Consider the following 18,735-nt stretch of genomic DNA (forward strand, 5'->3'; position numbering starts at 1 on the left):
GCCCGGCATGTCCCATCTTTGGGAGAACTGAGAAAATCTCTGGAGTAAGTCTGGGAATGGAACCCCAGATGAGATTTTTCTGCAGGTTGCAGGCTGTACAAAAATCAACACTAAAATTGGATCCCATCAAGTCTAAAGATTTCATTAAAATAATTTCGGAGGTTTTTAACCCACTGATAAATTTTCATTATAATTTTACATGAAAAGTTCAAAGGATGACAATTCTATTTCATGCAGTATTTTTTAAATTAAAAAACGAAATGCTGTTCTAAGTGAGATCAAGGAATTTAAAAATCTTAGTTCCTTTAAAAACTATGAAAGAATGAGCTCAGAGTGTCACAGATGAAGTGACAAGAAAAGATACCGCCTAGGTCACGAGGGCACTTTTAATCAGCTGGAGGCTTTCCAGTGCCCACAGTGCATTCAGGGCCAAAGCCCCCACATGCCCACGCCGGCTCCCTCTGGAGGCCGTGATCAGCCACTCGGCGGGTCCCGCCCCCGCCCCTTGTGACAGCCCCGCGCGAGGTGAGGCCAGGCCGGCGGAGGCGAAGACGCGGTCCCCCGACCCCGGGCCCTTGCAGGTCACTGCCCGCAGCGCGGCCCAACGAGGGACAGAGCCCGCCCTCCCGGAGGACACGGCCCAGGCCCAGGCCAGTCTGGACTCACTGCGGCCGCAGCCGGCTCACCCGAACACATGCTCCGAGCTCCAGACCCTCATCGTCGCCCACGCAGAACCCGGCGCGGGGTGCTCCAGGCCCAGGGAAGCTCCAGGCCCGGGATGCTCCGCTCCGCGGGGGGCGGGGCGTGTGGACGCGGTGTGTGGGGCGTTTAGGGAGTGGGCGGGTCGGGACTGGGCGCCAGCCCATCACGAGAGCGGCGGCACCACGGCTGCGCGGAAGGGACTGGCAGTAGCTGTGCCGGCGGCCGCAGGCACGGACTACGTGGCGGGGCGGGGCCCCTGGTGCCGCTGCGGAGATGGGGGCGGGGCTCGTTCTTACTGGTCAGGTGGTCCAAATTCTCCCAAAGCTCCTTCCAGCCACGCCGCTTCCCACTGTTGGGAAGGATAAGGAACAGTGTGTCCCACCAGCCCGACAAGTCTCTTCGCGGAGTTGGGGGGCGGGAGGGAGGAAGCAGCCGGTGTGGAACGGCCTTAAACCAGAACGTGAGGCCCCTCGCAGGCAGTCCGCTGTGTGGTTCGAAGACCCCACGAAATCCAACCCTTTATGTAGCCAGGCAGGTGCGACCCTCGAGACCCGGATGTCAAGTGAGAGCACTGACGGCACCGCTTGTCAGAGCTCATCCTAAGTTCACCCGGCAATTGGAGTGACCACTTGGGTTCACTACTTGTCTTTGTCCAAAGGAGAAATATATTTCTCATTCCCATAGGAGGTAGGGTTGCAGCCTGAAGCCAGGTGCTCCCTGTAAGTTAGGCTAATGTTTCAAAAGGATGGCTCCCAAGTCCCTGAGAAAAAACATTCCTGGGTTGTTCAGCTGGCCAAAGGCCTACTTAGCCTTTGAAAACATTTACATAGGACTTTGCTGGTGGTGCAGTGATTAAGAATCCGCCTGCCAACTCAGGGGACATGGATTCGAGCCCTGGTCCAGGAAGATCCCACATGCCTCAGAGCAATTAAGCCCGTACGCCACAACTACTAATCCTGCACTCTAGAGCCTGCAAGCCACAACTACTGAGCCCATGCGCCACAACTACTGAAGCCCGCACGCTCTAGGGCCCTCATGTTTCAACTACTGAGCCCGCGTGCCTAGAGCCCATGCTCTGCAACGAGAGAAGCCACTGCAATGAGAAGCACAGGCAGCGCAACGAAGAGTAGCCCCTGCTCGCCGCAACTAGAGAAAGCCCGCGCGCAGCAACAAGGATCCAAAGCAGCCAAAAACACTTTTTTTTAATTAAAAATAAATAAAAACATTTAAATAGATCTCAAAAAGACAACTTAGAAGTGTTTTAGAGTAGATGCTCTAAGAAAGGGTAAAGGAGAGACCCTTTCCCTTTTGCACTCGGGAAAAATCATTTTTACTCTAGATTTGTATTTACCCTGCACTTCTACAAATACAGTTCAAATGCAGAGAAGCGAGATGCTAGTTTGAGAAGAGGGTGACCCTCTGCAGAAAGAGCTGGGGTGTAAGGGCAGCACCCAGCTCAACACCCACAGCGAGAAGTCATCCCGAGCCTACCTCTGCGATGAGTCAGTGAAGTGGGGACAGAGCAGAAGCAGCCCAAAGACCTGGGCTAGGACCCTGGCCCCACCATCTCCACGCTCCACACACTCCACCTTTGCCACCTGTGCTCTAACCTCACGGCGATCTTCCCATGTCAGCGCTGCTGCCCATTTTATTAGCGAGCAGACTGGGGTTTGAGGAGGTGTAAAAGTGCGCTGAGTGATCACACTCTGAGGGCAGAGCTGAGATGAGTCCCCCACAGCCATGCTGCAGTGACTGGCCGTTGTGGCCAGCTATGGAACACGCCCTGTGCTGGGCTCTGAGCTCAGTGCTGTCATTCTGGCTTTAAAAAGCATCATCATTGGACTTCCCTGGTGTCACAGTGGTTAAGAATCTGCCTGCCAACGCAGGGGACACAGGTTCGAGCCCTGGTCCGGGAAGATCCCACATACTGTGGAGCAACTAAGCCCGTGTGCCACAACTACTGAGCCTGCGCTCTAGAGCCCGCGAACCACAACTACTGAGCCTACATGCCACAACTACTGAAACCCTCGTGCCTATAGCCCATGCTGCGCAACAAGAGAAGCCACCGCAATGAGAAGCCCGTGTACTGCAATGAAGAGTAGCCCCCACTCACCGCAAGTAGAGAAAAGCCCGCGCACAGCAATGAAGACCCAATGCAGCCATAAATAAATAAATAAATAAATAAATAAATAAATTGCCGTCTCTCAAACCACTGAAAAAAAAAGTTTTTTAAAAAAACAGCATCATCATTTACAATCAGCATTTTCCACAAACACGATTGACCATGAGGCTGAAGAAATTGGGCCGATGGTGACAGTCAGAAGACACTGCAGTGAGAGTTTGTGGGGAAACCAAGACCCTAGCCAGGAAACATCTCTGTAGAGACACTACTTAGTGGTGGAGCTGGGGCCTGAGGGCAGGAGTGCAGTGAGGGTGGCCTTCAGGCTCACTGTGACCTGCACCCGCCTCGCCTTCAAAGCCATCTCACACACAGCTGTTGGGTCCCAGCGGCCAAGCCCGGCTCAGGTGTCAGCACCTCTGTGGTTCCATCACTACTTCTACGTACTTGCATCTGAGACTTTACCACCACGTGTTATGACCAGCAGAAACTAGGTTATCATTATCCTTGTTACTTCCAGAGTCAGAAACCTAATAGGCACACAATAAATCAATGACTGTTGAACACAGATGAACGTCACACCTGGCTTCAAGTCCTATACTGCTACCTCCATTGTTGGTCAAAGACCACCGTTTCACTCACTCTGTTCCACCAAGTCTGGTCCAGGAGCAGCAGAGCTGCTCGGGAGCCTGTTAGAAATGGAGACCCCTGGCCCCACCACACAGCATCTTGGGAGCTGTGCCCCACTTCACATCTAAACCTTTCAAAGCAAGAGTCCGCAACTGCTCTTCCCGCTCCTTTACTGCTATGTATTCCACCGCAGGCTGGAACGGGCTCCCGAAACCTCTCGTTAGTCATCAGTAACCATCGCACTTCCAGTCCAACGGGTGCTGTTCTGTCCCCCTCCCCTGGGCCTCTGTGCTGCATGAAAAGTATTGGGCTTTCTCTCCTGGGACCTCTGCTCCCTCTGCATCCTCTGTACTGGTCCTTCCCAGGATACACGCCTCTTCCCTCTCTGTTCTTCCCCCTCTACACCTGCTCCCTGAGTGATTCACTGAGTGTCCTGGTTTCCACTAAGTCCCCAGCCTGCCTCTCCATCTCATTCCTACCCATCTTTCCAGTTGCCCACAGGGTGTTCTCTAGGTCCTACTTCAAACGCATCATGGCCACGCATCTCCCACCTTAAATAGACTCCTCTCCTAGGATTCACTGCCCAGGTCCCTGGCATCACCCAGGTGCCCCAAGCTAGACCCGGACCCCTACATCCAAACAATCATCAAGTCCTTTGGGATTTACCTCTTCTAGATTGTTTTAATCCCTTACTTCTTCCGCATTAAGAGCCAATACGATTTAATAGTTGTAGCTGAAGGCATGGGTTTGAAGAGGAACAAACCTGGGTTCCAGTCCTGGCTCCCATTCTGCAAATTGCTAACCTCTCCAAATGTCAGTATCATCATCCTTGACATGGGAACGCTACTAGTAAAAAAACAAAGTCCTTTGGGACTTGTGGGAATTAATGAGGACAGAGTACATGACTGTGGTTAGTATTGCTGTCACCGTCCCTGCTGACTCCTGACCTGGCTCCATCCAGCACCACCCTCTCCAGGTTCCTGCACAGCTCCCTAGCTGGCCCCTCAGAGCAGTGTCCCATCATCCTGCCACACCCCCTCCAGAGCTCTGTTTGGCCGTACCCTGGGGTGGTCCTCGGCACCCTCGTCCTCCTGCGGCTGCTCCCGATACCTCCATCGTTACTCTCAGCACATTGTTTTAGAATTACTGCACCAGTTTGTGTTTCTGTCTCTCTCACCAGATTATGCTTATTAAGGAAGCATGTGTCTAGGCTCAACCTCTCTCTTAGCTTTTGAATTGTTATCTCTGGGGTGAGGCCCAGGAACAGGCATTGTTAATGAGCAGCCAAGGCAATCACAGCACTCTGGAGTTTGGAAAGGCGTCCTGCACTAGACTGAGCTCTGGGATGGGACCAGGCCTGGCTCATTTCTGTGTGCCCACGCTCGGTCCCAGTACCTGGCAAACAGTGAGCTCCAGATAAGTGCTTGTTCAGTGAGTCAAGGATGACTCCAAGGGCATCACGAACCTGGGAGCAGGTTGGCCAGGGTGGGTGGGGCTCCATCTGTTGTCACCACTACAGAGCCACCTGGTCGAGTTTAGGAAACCCTAGTGCCTTTGTGGGTCACCTGTGGGGTAAATTGAGAGGCTTTTCAACCAGTGGTCCTAGTCTTTTTTGTTAATCTATTCACATTTTATATATTGAGATTCGGTGTCAAAATTTCACTTTTACAAGAGTCTGCTGCTAAAAATAAATAAGTTTGAAAACTGCTGTACCAGAATAGCTTTTTAATTTAGATAGAAAATCAATCTCCCAGCAGGTAAGGAGTTTTGAAGAACTTTTGGAGACGTTCCTTTCCCACTGTCATGGATATTCTTCATTAGGCTCTGATGTTTAATTGACCCTGAAATACAATGATCATGAAGATCTGACTTACAGGGATTCCTCAACCCTCCATGCAGTTAACACAAGAGGGCAGGAGGGCAGGATTCCAGCCGGCACCATCAGCATCTAGATCTTCCAAGATCCTATGTAGGAATATTATTGTTATCCAGAGACAGTTCTCTAACCAGAGTCAGAACTATCCTGAACCTCAACACAGCCAAGATATTCTCATGTTTTATTAAAACAGTATATCTCTGTGACCTTTTACTTTCTATGGTATATGCTTCTATGTAATTAATTCCTCTTCCCAACCCTTAAATACAATTCCTGAAGTAAGTCTCTACAATAAGTAGTCTAACTTTTCCTCCTTATTTCTGTTTCTGGGCACTTTAATTCTATCCAATTCCCATTATGCCTCTGGCATTGCAAAGATGGCTTATGACCAAGGGGCCTGGTGTCCAAAACAATCATCAGTTTTCTCTCGAGAAGATACAACTAGGAAAAATCTAGGAACTTTATGATTTTTGTGCACTACTGTGACCAACAGTTTTAGAAAAATGTTTGATCACTACCAAGTAAAGTGGTGACTAGGAATATTCTAAATGTTCTGCTACTGTCATTCATGAAACTTGCATCGTTAGGGTTTGATGTTGTAATTCATTCTCTTATTTGTTGTCATGTAGGAGATATTAATATTGTGTCTTTAGATTCCTTTACTTGAGGCACATTACCAGGAACAGCAGCACAAGTCATGACCACAGACGGAAAATACCACATCAGCTTCACCTTATAGAAAATAATTAGCATTGTTATAGATTAACAACAGTAACATCATTTAGGAGGAAAAAAAATCCAGACCAGCCTGTGATACTTGAAAGTTTTCTTTTTTTTTTTTTAAATAAATAAATTTATTTATTTATTTATGCTGTGTTGGGTCTTTGTTTCTGTGCGAGGGCTTTCTCTAGTTGCGGCGGGAGCCACTCTTCATCGCGGTGCATGGGCCGCTTACTATCGCAGCCTCTCCACAGAGCACAGGCTCCAGACGCGCAGACTCAGTAGCTGTGGCTCACGGGCTCAGTTGCTCCGCGGCATGTGGGATCTTCCCATACCAGGGCTCGAACCCGTGTGCCCTGTATTGGCAGGCAGATTCTCAACCACTACGCCACCAGGGAAGCCCCTTGAAAGTATTCTGAATGCACAACGCGCAGTTGTCCTTAATAGACTAATAGATTAATAGACCTCTCCTGCCACCTGGTGGACAAATTGTGCAGCACAGCTTCGCGTGAGCAGTCTCAGGGTCCTAGTCCCCAAACACATGTAACTTATTTATTTTTTGTAATAACGTTTACCAAGCAATTTCTCTGCTGGGATATCATCCACTGAATATATATTGGCACGTGTGTGTGTGTGTGTGTGTGTGTGTGTGTGTGTGTATATACACATCAATAAAAATGTTCATTGTAGCATCTGAGATACAAATAAATTGGAATCAGTCTAACTGACCCTTGGTTAGAAACTCTTATACTTTTCCCATAGAATACCAGAAAGCTTATTAAAGAACTGGGTGGAAGTATATGCTATTAACATACAAACGTATATGCTAATCAGAAAAGCAAAGTGTATAAACTACAATTTCATTCATATGAAAATATACTTTATATGCTTGTAAATACATGTAAACTGTATGGACACATACACAACACACCAAAAAGAACTCTAAGAAAATTACCTTTAAGCAGTGAAAGTGAGAGATTGACTTTCACTCCCTATTTTGTATCGTCAACTTTGTTGAATTTATTTATTAGTTCTAGTAACTTTTAATGGATTGTTTATGATTTTCTATAATTAGGATCATGTCATGTGTATATACAGATAGGTTTACTTCCTCCTTTCCAATATGGATGCCTAATATTTCTTTTTCTTGTCTAATTGATCTGGCTAGAACTTCCAATACAATGTTAAATGGTAGCAGTGAGGGCTTCCCTGGGGGCGCAGTGGTTAAGAATCCGCCTGCCAATGCAGGAGACACGGGTTCAAGCCCTGGACCGAGAAGATTCCACATGCCACGAAGCAACTAAGCCCGTGTGCCACAACTACAGAAGCTGCGCTCTAGAGCCCACAAGCCACAACTACTGAGCCCACGTGCCACAACTACTGAGCCCACGTGCCACAACTACGAAGCCCGTACGCCTACAGCCCATGCTCTGCAACAAGCCTGTGCACCTCAATGAAGAGTAGCCCCTGCTCACTGCAACTAGAGAAAAGCCCACACAAAGACCCAATGCAGCCATAAATAAATAAATAAATGAATTTATAAAGAAAAAAATAGTAGTGGTGAAAGTGGGCATCCTTGTCTTGTTCGTGATCTGAGAGGGAAAGATTTCAGTCTTTCACCATTGAGTAAGAAGTTAGGGCTTCCCAGGTGGCGCAGTGGTTGAGAGTCCGCCTACCGATGCAGGGGACACGGGTTCGTGCCCCGGTCCGGGAAGATCCCACATGCCGCGGAGCGGCTGGGCCCGTGAGCCATGGCCGCTGAGCCTGCGCGCCCGGAGCCTGTGCTCCGCAATGGGAGAGGCCACAACAGTGAGAGGCCCGCGTACCGCAAAAAAAAAAAAAAAAGAAGTTAGCTGTGGGTTTTTCACAAGTATCCTTTATTATGTTGAGAAGGTTAACTTCCCTAGTATTCCAAGTGTTTTCTCTAATGAAATGGTGTTGGATTTTGTCAAATGCCTTTTCTGTATCAATTGAGATGATCATGTGATTTTTTGTTTTGTTTTGTTTTTATATGCAAATGTTCATAGCAGCTTTATTCATATTTTCCAAAAATTGGAAACAAAATGTTCATTAACAGGAGAATAGCTAAACAAATTGTGGTACATTCATACAATGGAATACTACTCAGCAATAAAAATAAATACATGGTTCAACCTCTCAAAACTTTATACTAATGAAAGCATTAAGTGATTCAATTTAGTTTCAGAGCTGGGGTGGGGAGGGAAACCCTAGTCTATGGTGAAAAAATATGGATAGTAATTAAACTACCAACTAAAGTAGGGGTAGTGCTTTGTTGCTTAGGTAGGGGTATAAGGGAACCTTCCTTTGTCCTGATATGGCTGTGGGCTAAAAATATCCATTTTCAAAATTGTAGTTAAGATTTGTGTATTTCAATTTTATAAATCTTACCTAATAAGAGGTATGTATATATGAATATGGATAGATGAATGTACCAAAGCAGAATTGAGGACTATCGAAGCTAGGGTGTGAAGGTTCAAGGTACAATTTTTTTTTAATATACATCCAATTAAGATGTTTAATTACAAATCTCGACATATTTTTATGGGCTCCTAGCTCACATATCCAACAGCATATTGGACATCTCTTGACACTGCCAATGGTTTTCTTCCAATCTTAGTCACATAACAGATCTCTATGACCCTGCCTCAATTTCATCCTAGGTTTCTGGTTTGAACAACTCAGGAAAATGCTAGATTGCAAGAAGTAGTCTGAAGAGGGTTCAGTTTGGGGTAAGAATTGTGACTTGTCATCTTGTAAAGGACTAATAAAGTAGCCCCTAAGGAGCAAACATAAGTGGGAAGAAACTAGAAAAGTAAAACAAACTGATGGTGATCAACAGTGGACATGCTTGCAGTGAACTCAGAAAGTCTCTGAAGGTAGGAATGGGTGGATAGAATCCAAAGGACCAATACTTCTTTCATTATGACAAAAAGGGTAGATGAGAATGTCAAGTTTGAAGGTGGGTAGCCAGGAAATGGTGAGTTATCTGACTAGGACAATAAAAGCCTTTTATTTTTCATAGTGTGATATCACATTTACCATATTTTTCAGATTATGTCCCTGAATCTGATTAACACCAAGTGTCTGCCAAACTCAGTTACCTGTTCATGTAAAAGAATCTGGTGCTGTAGGTATTGCACACATATGTAACAACCTGCTTTTCTATGATCAACCCTTTTTAACTCAGATGATGAGATATGTACCTGCATGGCACAATGATCAAAAGCTTATAACTCTGTTCTAGTTAATAGAAATAACCATGAGTTAAACTCTGCCCCCACTCCACCATCAAGAGCCTATTTCATAATAAATGTTAGACTATTCCACCTTCAAACTTTTCACTTTTCTAGCTCCAAACTCTAGCATTCTTATTCTTACTACTTACACCCTCTCTACTCTTTGATATCCTGGTATATAGCCCGGATGATTTCCTTTGAGCTTCAGGTATGAAGCCACTAACAAAAAAATGTTTAAATCTGTTCTCCCAGGAGCTTAGAGATCTTATCTTTATGACAACTCCCATAAATCTTAAAAAATGATCATTAAATATTGATTTACTCAATTAATTATAAAAACTTTAGATGTCTAGTATTTGGTCATGTATACTATTTTAAAAAATACATCAACAGAAAACTTTCTGAATGTCACTAGACAACGAATTAAGCAAATCTTTATTGAAGCTTAAACTGTGGTACAGAAATACATTTCAACTGATTTAAGTCCAACACCATGAAGAGGGAAATTATGGCACCAAAATTTTCCCTCCTCTATCATACACACTAGGATTAATTTAGATTACTATCCAATCTATAGTTTTCATTTTTCTAGGCTTTGTTCCATACAAATTTGTGCAGTTTCTCAACATTAAATGGAAATCTTAAATCTATTGGGCCGGGGCAGGGGGCGGGAATCAGACCTCAAGCAAATAAATGTTCATCAAATCTACTGGGACACTGTTCAAGAACAAAATCCACTTTGACCACTGGTCCTCATAATAGCACCAAAACATTAGGTACTGCGCGCTAATTACAGAACCGGACTGATCCATTGATTGAAAGCTTCTTCAATGAAGCTCTGAATCAACAACGTGTTTAAAAGTCAAAATTGTTCCAACCACTTGATTTCAAACCAAGTAGAATTTATGTTTAGAAACACTAAAAAAAAAGTGTTTCATTTATAAATATGGAAGGAACAAAAACATCACTGCATCAATCCAGAAAGAATCAAAAATTGTTTGAGGACAAGAAGAAATACAAAATTGAGTCAACTTTGCTCTTTTCTCAGCTGCTTAAATAAATGTCCGTATTAGCAAATACAGCTAAAAGATGCCAACTCTTTTAAGCCTGTATTTCTAGTCATTTCCCATTGACCATTTTGGAATTTTGTGTGTTATGTTTTATGGATAGCGCTCTGCTTCACTGTGTAGTATGTCTGAATAACCTGAACAGTTCTCATTCATCACTTGATGTTACTCCATGGAGAAAGAAATACCAGTAAGAGGAACCATCAGAACACTATCACATGCATCACAAAGTCACATAACTTTTTAAGTCACAAGATGGCAAAGAAATCGATTCTGCTTTGAACCAAAGTTTATGGCATATCATTAATAGAAATGAGTGGAAATGGCTATGAAAGTAAAAGTTGAGGTGAATCATCTGAGCTGACTTGACTTGTTGAATCCAACACAACCTTTATCTTAAATCTCCTTGCTAACAAATTTAGTTATAATTTTTTATACTACTACTTAGCAAGTTAATAAAGACATGGGACCCATGAGAAGCTAATCTCATTTAATGGGGGGCACAGAATGGCATACAGTTTCCATACAGTTCTGCCAATATTCCCTAGTATCAATCTACACCTTCTTTGCTAATCAACACCAGCTTATTTCAAAAGACCTCATGGTAACGAAAAATGCCAAACTCCCTTGACCTTAAAAGAAAATTAAGCCCAGGGTCCATCCCCCCATTCCCCTTCTAGGGTATAAGGTTAGTGTAAACCCACAGTGTAACAGTGTATTGCTTTATGGAGGGGGTGTGGTTGGGAGGGAGATACCATGGTGAGGAATGAATCAATTAAAGTCACACAAGTATAGGAAGCAGTGAGATAGTAATACACAAAATGGATAACTGCAGTCATTTTCGTAGAGGACTCGACTCGTGGAAGAAGAACTTTGATTGGTGCTGCAAGAACACCTGTATGAAGTAGAAACTGGTTTCAATAACATTAGTAGAGAATATGTTCTAGAAAGTGGAGGTAACTGGATGCAAAATCCTGGTAGCAATTTAATAGAACAGTCCCAGATGGCTAGGCTGAGGCCAACACCTAATGAGGACAAAAGCCTTGTCTGTGGGGAATTTTGGATGATACCTGGAGAAATACTACACTGTGCATAAACCAAACTGAGTTGTTTTCACAAGTGTTGTAAAGTTTCATATAGTAAAAGGTTTTTTCTACATGCACTTCAATTTCACAGCAAGAGTGGCATAGGATACCTAAACGCAGAAGAGAGCATGCATGCAAGATATCTAACTCCTTGATATAATAATGCATACAATTCAAAATGATTACACTATCATTACATCTAGGGCTTTCTGCAACTACAAGGTGGTGGTTATGGAAAGCATGGCCCTTGGTATCAATATCTAAAAAGCAGCCACCACCTTCTTCTATGTGTGTTCTCTTTTTGCGTTTTTTCTTCATTTTTCTTAATCAACTCTGCTGTTGTTGCTGCTTCTCAGCAAAACTGGTAAAAACAAAATTGTAATCACTGAACATAGCGCTCTGGCAATCAAGACGTTTAAAACCTTCAATACTCTGGGGCGGAGAAAGCACTGTGCGACATTTAGAACTCTGATTTACAAACAGGGTAGTCACAAATTTTCCTGGCTTGAAGACTTCCACAACTTTCCTGATCAGGTCATCATAGGAGGTCTGACTTAAGTTTGTTTCAAAGCTAACATAAGAAAATTCTGGTTCTGAGTGATGTGAATAGTCCAATAAGTTCCATCCAATTTCATTCCATTCATTGAATACCCACAAGGATTGAACAGTGTGGCATCAATGACAGAACCTGGTATCAGGTCACGAATTCCACTCTCACGAGTGACATCCTTTGCAGTAACACCATCTTTCATGTAGAACTGGTCCATAACTGCTGGGTCAAGCTCACTCAACAGAATTTCCAGGGTTTGATCCGGCTGATTGATTACCCGACTCTCTGGGAAATCCAAAGTACAAAAGCACCAACAATCAGAATTCATGCGTCCCATACAATATGTTGCTCCATTTGGGAAAATTGCATTAAGAAACTCTATTTCTTCCTGGAAATTCCGGTGTGGGTACCCTTGGTGAGAAGGCTTCATGAAATTCTTACGAGAATAAAAGAAGCTTTGAATTGAGTCAAACCCACTGTAATCCCTAGCAAGTTTCAACAGGGGAACCAGTGCTTTCAGCAAGAGGGTGGTACCACATGTCTTCAAAATGAAACGTCTCTTGGAGACAAACATGCTACTCTGAGTACATAAGCTTCCTGCTTGTCAGTTTTTGTCACACTTATGATTGAACATAGCACATCCTTCAAAAGTATGTCCCACTCGGATCTTGGGATGGTGCAAAGATCCCCAGATCCTTGGTTTGCGTTGGGTTGCTGCCTGGAGAACTAAACCTCCAGCAGCTTCTCAGTCCCTTCGAAAAAATGTGCAGCTTCCATCACCGTGAGACTAGCGAACAACCAACAACCACAGAAAATCAACTAAATTAAATCTCTTCTCCTGCTGCTGCCGCCGCCACTGAGGATTATTCCAGCTGTGTTACTAAAGTTCAGGTTCCTTTTTTGCTATAATTTTATATTAACTTTTTTTAAAAAGCGTTAATAAAATTTTCCCGGCTTTTTTTTGTGTGTGTGTGAGCAAAAGTTGAAACAGAGGCAGATACAGAGGAAACAGAGGCAGATACAGCTCAGTCTCTTGTAGTCCGCTGTTTCCCCGTTAGAGAGAGTAGAGCGAGCGCTAGCTAATGTCGCCGGCCATACTGTGGGAGAGATCATGTGATTTTAAAAAATTCATTCTATTAACGTGATGTATTACATTGATTTTATTATGTTGAACCAACCTGACATTCTGAGGTAAATCCCACTTGGTCATGGTGTATAATCCTTCAAATATGATGTTGGCTTTGGTTTGCTAGTATTTTGTTGAGGATTTTTTTTTTTTTTTGCGGTACGCGGGCCTCTCACTGTTGTGGCCTCTCCCGTTGCGGAGCACAGGCTCCGGACGCGCAGGCTCAGCGGCCATGGCTCACGGGCCCAGCCGCTCCGCGGCATGTGGGATCTTCCCAGACCGGGGCACGAACCCGCGTCCCCTGCACCGGCAGGCAGACTCTCAACCACTGCGCCACCAGGGAAGCCCTTGTTGAGGATTTTTGCATGTATATTCATAAGGGATACTGCATTATCTCCAAATACAGTCACATTGGAAGTTGGGGTTTCAAATATGAATGTTGGGGTCAATCTACAGATTTAATGTGATCCCTATCAAATCACCCATGACGTTTTTCACAGAACTAGAACAAATAATCCTAAAATTTATAGGGAACCATAAAAGACCCAGAATTGCTAAAGCAATCCTGAAGAAAAAGAACAAAGCGGGAGGCATAACCCTCCCAGACTTCAGAAAATACTACAAAGCTACAGTAATCGAAACAGAGTGGTACTGGCACAAAAACAGATACGTGGATCAATGGAACAGAATAGAGAGCCCAGAAATAAACCCACACACCTACAATCAATTAATATTCAAAAAAGGAGGCAAGAATATAAAAAGGGGAAAAAGACAGTCTCTTCAGCAAGTGGTGCTGGGAAATTTGGACAGCTGCATATAAATCAATGAAGTTAGAACACACCCTCACACCATGCACAAAAATAAACTCAAAACGGCTTAAAGACTTAAACATAAGATATAACACCATGAAACTCCTAGAAAAGATCATAGGCAAAACATTCTCTGACATAAATTGTACCAATATTTTCTTAGGTAAGTCTCCCAAAACAATAGAAATAAAAACAAAAATAAACAAATGGGACCTAATCAACCTTACAAGCTTCTGCACAGCAAAGGAAAACATAAACAAAATGAAAAGACAACCTACAAAATGGGAGAAAATATTTGCAAACGATGCAACCGACAAAGGATTGATTTCCAAAACATACAAACAGCTCATACAATTCAACAACAATAAAAAACAAACAACTCAATCGATAAAAGGGCAGAAGACGTAAATAGACATTTCTGCAAAGAAGACATACAGATGGCCAATAGGCACATGAAAAGATGCTCAACATCACTAATCATTAGAGAAATGCAAATCAAAACCATAATGAGGTACCATCTCACACCAGTCAGAATGGCCATCATTAAAAAGTCTACAAACAGGGCTTCCCTGGTGGCTCAGTGGTTAAGAATCCACCTGCCAGTGCAGGGGACACAGGTTCGAGCCCTGGTCTGGGAAGATCCCACATGCCACAGAGCAACTAAGCCAGTGAACCACAACTACTGAGCCTGCACTCTAGAGCCCGCGAGCCACAACTAGTGAGTCCGTGTGCCACAACTACTGAAGCCCGCGTGCCTAGAGCCCGTGCTCCGCAACAAGAGAAGCCACCACAATGAGAAGCCCGCGCACCGCAACAAAGAGTAGCCCCTGCTCGCCACAACTAGAGAAAGCCTGCGTGCAGCAACAAAGACACAGCCAAAAAATAAAAATAAATTTATTTAAAAAAAGAGAAAAGGTCTACAAACAATAAATGCTGGAGAGGGTGGGGAGAAAAGGGGACTCTCTTACACTGCTGGTGGTAACGTAAATTGGTGCAGCCACTATGGAAAACAGTAGGGAGGTTCCTCAAAAAAACTAAAAATAGAGTTGCCATATGATCCAGCAATTCCACTCCTGGGCACATACTCATTCAAAACTATAATTCTAAAAGATACATGCAGGGACTTCTCTGGTGGTCCAGTGGTTAAGAATCAGCACTTCCATTGCAGGGGCACAGGTTCAATCCCTGGTTGGGGAACTAAGATCCTGCATGCCACATGGCACAGCCAAAAAAAAAAATTAAATTAAAATTAAAGATACATGCACCCCTATGTTCATAGCAGCGCTATTTACAATAGTCAAGACATGGAAACATAGAGAAATACAAATCCACAATGAGGTATCACCTCACATCAGTCAGAATGGCCATCATCAAAAAATATACAAACAATAAATGCTGGAGAGGGTGTGGAGAAAAGGGAACCCTCCTGCACTGCTGGTGGGAATGTAAACTGATACAGTCACTATGGAGAACAGTATGGAGTTTCCTTAAAAAACTAAAAATAGAACTACCATATGACCCAGCAATCCCACTACTGGGCATATACCCTAAAAAAACCATAATTCAAAAAGATACATGTACTGCAATGTACATTGCAGCACTATATACAATAGCCAGGCCATGGAACCAACCTAAATGTCCATCAACAGATGAATGGATAAAGAAGATGTGGCACATATATACAATGGAATATTACTCAGCCAACAAAAGTAATGAAATTGAGTTATTTATAATGAGGTGGATGGACCTAGAGTCTGTCATACAGAATGAAGTAAGTCAGAAAGAGAAAAATACCGCACGCTAACACACATATATGGAACCTGAAAAAACAGTAATGATGAACCTAGTGGAAGGGCAGGAATAAAAATGCAGACGTAGAGAACAGACTTGAGGTCACAGGGCGGGAAGCGGAAGCTGGAACGAAGTGAGAGAGTAGCACTGACATATATACACTACCAAATGTAAAATGGATGGCTAGTGGGAAGCTGCTGCATAGCACAGGGAGATCAGCTCGGTGCTTTGTCACCACTTAGAGGGGTGGGAGGGAGGCTCAAGAGGGAGGGGACATGGGGATATATGTATACATATAGCTGAATCACTTTGTTGTACAACAGCAACTAACACAACATTGTAAAGCAGTTATACTCCAATAAAGATATTTTTTTAATTAAATAAATACTTTTAAAATTTTATTTTAAAAATAAAATAAATAAAAGTAAAAACATAGTATCATATCACACACACACAAACCTAAATGTCCATTGACAGATGAATGGATAAAGAAGATGGGATATACACACACACACACACACACGCATATATATATATATATAAATAATATGATATCACTTATATGTAGAATATAAAATATAATACAGGGACTTCCCTGGTAGTGCAGTGGTCAAGAATCTGGCTGCAAGGTACACGGGTTCGAGCCCTGGTCCCGGAAGATCCCACGTGCCGCAGAGCAACTAAGCCCGTGCGCCACAACTACTGAGCCTGCGCTCTTTTCTTTGTCCAGCCTTAACCAGTGCTGCACCTGCTTACACCCATTCTTGGAGGACCCTAGCTGATTCACTGAAGAACTCCAGGGACTAAATTTCTCCTTCGACTTCACTTAGAAGGACCTGAATGTTGTCATTTCCCACTGTTGCACCCCTGAGGAAAAGACCTACATTTGGGCAGAGGCTCAAGCATATGCTGATGGATTACACACTGCCCCACCCAATCATTATCCTGTGGGCATGATGGTGGTACCACTGATTGATCCCAATTGGGAGTATCAGCCAGGCTAAACTGGTATCCCTAAAAGAGACCACATGATCCTTTGCCTCATTGAAGGGATGAAACTATACATAATTAAACCTGTCATTTATGGTAAGGTTAAAGAGATCACTCAAGGTCAGGACAAAAATCCAGCCCTATTTCAGGCCAGGCTGGTAGATGCCCTCTAAAAGTATATGACTGTTGACCCAAACACTTTTTGAGGGACACATTGTACTTGCAATCCATTTCATTAGCTTGTCAGCCCCCAACATCTGTCAAAAGCTTGCCATGGGGCCCCCAAACCCCTTGCAACCTTACTGATATGGCCTTCAGTGTCTTTAACAGCAGAGACCAGGCTGAGGAGGAAAGAAAGGAACAGCATGACTTAAGGGACCATTAGCAAGCCAAGCTTCTGGCAGCCATCATGGCAGGACCTAACTCACCTCCTGGTCACCCCAAAGGCACTCCCAGAAGCCCCCCGCCAGGTAAAGGAGCCTGTTTTAACTATGGGAGCCCCAAACACTGGAGCAAGGAATGCCCAGAAAACAGGTTCCAGCCTCCACCCAAGACACCATGCCCACTCTGTAAGAAGATGGGCCACTGGAGAAGGGAATGCCCTCAGCTCCAAAGGGAGTGGGGAAATTGCCCCTTGCCAGTCATGGCAGTGGTTGATTGATGGGACCTGGGACCTCCCAAGAAGAAAGTCATTATCACATGGGAGGAACCACAGGTGACCACTGACATGGCAGGTTGTCCAGTTTCTACTAGACATAGGAGCCACTTACTCTGTCCTGACTTCTCACGCTAGGCTCCTTGCCCCCAAAACCTGCTCTATTGTTGGGGGAGAAGGAAGGCCAAAATGAAAACATTTCACCACCCCTCTAACTTGCAGCTGGGGAAAGACTCTTATAACTCACAAGTTTCTGGTCATGCCTGAATGCCCCAGCCCATTATTAGGAAGAGATTTCATTCTTCTAAATCTTTCTCTCCCTGAGTAAGTGACTCTTACTGTCCCTGAAAACCAAAACCAAGACCTATTTTTGGCTAGACTATGCATTATACAAGACATGGACAGTCCAGCTCAAAATATTTCCCCAGTAATTAAAGAACTCATATCGCCACAGGTCTGGGACCAGGAAATCTAATGACAGGCAAAGATTGCCACTCCTGTGAAAATCACCTTAAAGGAGGCTAATAACTTCCCTTCCAAGCATCAATATCCCACAAAACCAGAGGCTTGATGAGGCCTCCAATCCCTGATCTCAAAATTCATCAAATAGGGGCTTTTGTTGCCATGCCAATCTCCTTGTAATACTCCAATCCTACATGTTCTCAAACCAAATGGGGAATGTACAATGATCCAAGATCTTCGAATCACAAAAGCTGTCATGAGCCACAACTACTGAGCCCGCGAGCCACAACTACTGAAGCCCGTGTGCCACAATTACTGAAGCCCACATGCCTAGAGATTGTGTTCCACAACAAAGAGAAGCCACCACAATGAGAAGCCCGCTCACCACAATGAAGAGTAGTCCCCGCTTGCCACAACTTGAGAAAGCCCGCATGCAGCAATGAAGACCCAATGCAGCCAAAAACAAAATAAATAAAATTTAAAAAATAATACATTTTAGGGTTTCCCTGGTGGCACAGTGGTTGAGTGTCCGCCTGCCGATGCAGGGGACACATGTTCGTGCCCCGGTCTGGGAGGATCCCACATGCCGCAGAGTGGCTGGGCCCGTGAGCCATGGCCGCTGAGCCTGCACGTCCAGAGCCTGTGCTCCGCAACAGGAGAGGTCACAACGGTGAGAGGCCCGCATACTGAAGAAAAAAAAAAATAATAATAATAAATTTTTTAAATAAATAAAAAATAAAAATTCCCTATGAACAAAAGTCGAGGACCAGATGGTTTCACAGGTGAATTCTACCAAACATACAAAGAACAACTTATACAGATCCTTCTCAAACTCTTCCAAAAACTGAACAGAAAGGAACACTCCCAAAGACATTCTATGAAGCCACCATCACCCT

The 18,735-nt window shown here is 44.1% G+C and overlaps 2 protein-coding genes across 21 annotated transcripts in view; both read right to left on the bottom strand.

Annotated features, from left to right (window-relative positions):
* PRELID3A (PRELI domain containing 3A) overlaps positions 1-18,735 on the bottom strand; it is a 108,709-nt gene that overhangs the window by 81,620 nt on the left and 8,354 nt on the right. For 3 of the 20 annotated variants that reach the window (XR_003429071.1, XM_027088521.1, XM_027088524.1), the window contains exon 1: positions 667-919. The exons of 1 other annotated variant lie outside the window; for it this stretch is intronic. Coding sequence is in view for 17 of the 19 variants with exons in the window: in XM_027088521.1 (XP_026944322.1) it covers positions 667-866 (200 nt within the window). In the remaining 2 variants the exon portion in view is untranslated. Of the gene's footprint in view, positions 1-666; positions 922-18,735 lie in introns of those variants that run through there. 16 more of the 20 variants (XM_027088538.1, XM_027088537.1, XM_027088536.1 and 13 more) reach the window with 12 other exon arrangements.
* On the bottom strand, positions 10,310-12,613 carry LOC113610405 (S-adenosylmethionine decarboxylase proenzyme-like). The gene is given in 2 exon segments (XM_027088539.1): positions 10,310-12,052; positions 12,055-12,613. Coding segments are annotated over 2 exon segments (795 nt in total). The 5' UTR covers positions 12,581-12,613; the 3' UTR covers positions 10,310-11,783.

Source organism: Aethalodelphis obliquidens, unplaced genomic scaffold, assembly GCF_003676395.1.
Source record: "Aethalodelphis obliquidens isolate GAN/ISIS:26980383/991018 unplaced genomic scaffold, ASM367639v1 scaffold63, whole genome shotgun sequence".
In the NCBI taxonomy this organism is placed as follows: domain Eukaryota; kingdom Metazoa; phylum Chordata; class Mammalia; order Artiodactyla; family Delphinidae; genus Aethalodelphis; species Aethalodelphis obliquidens.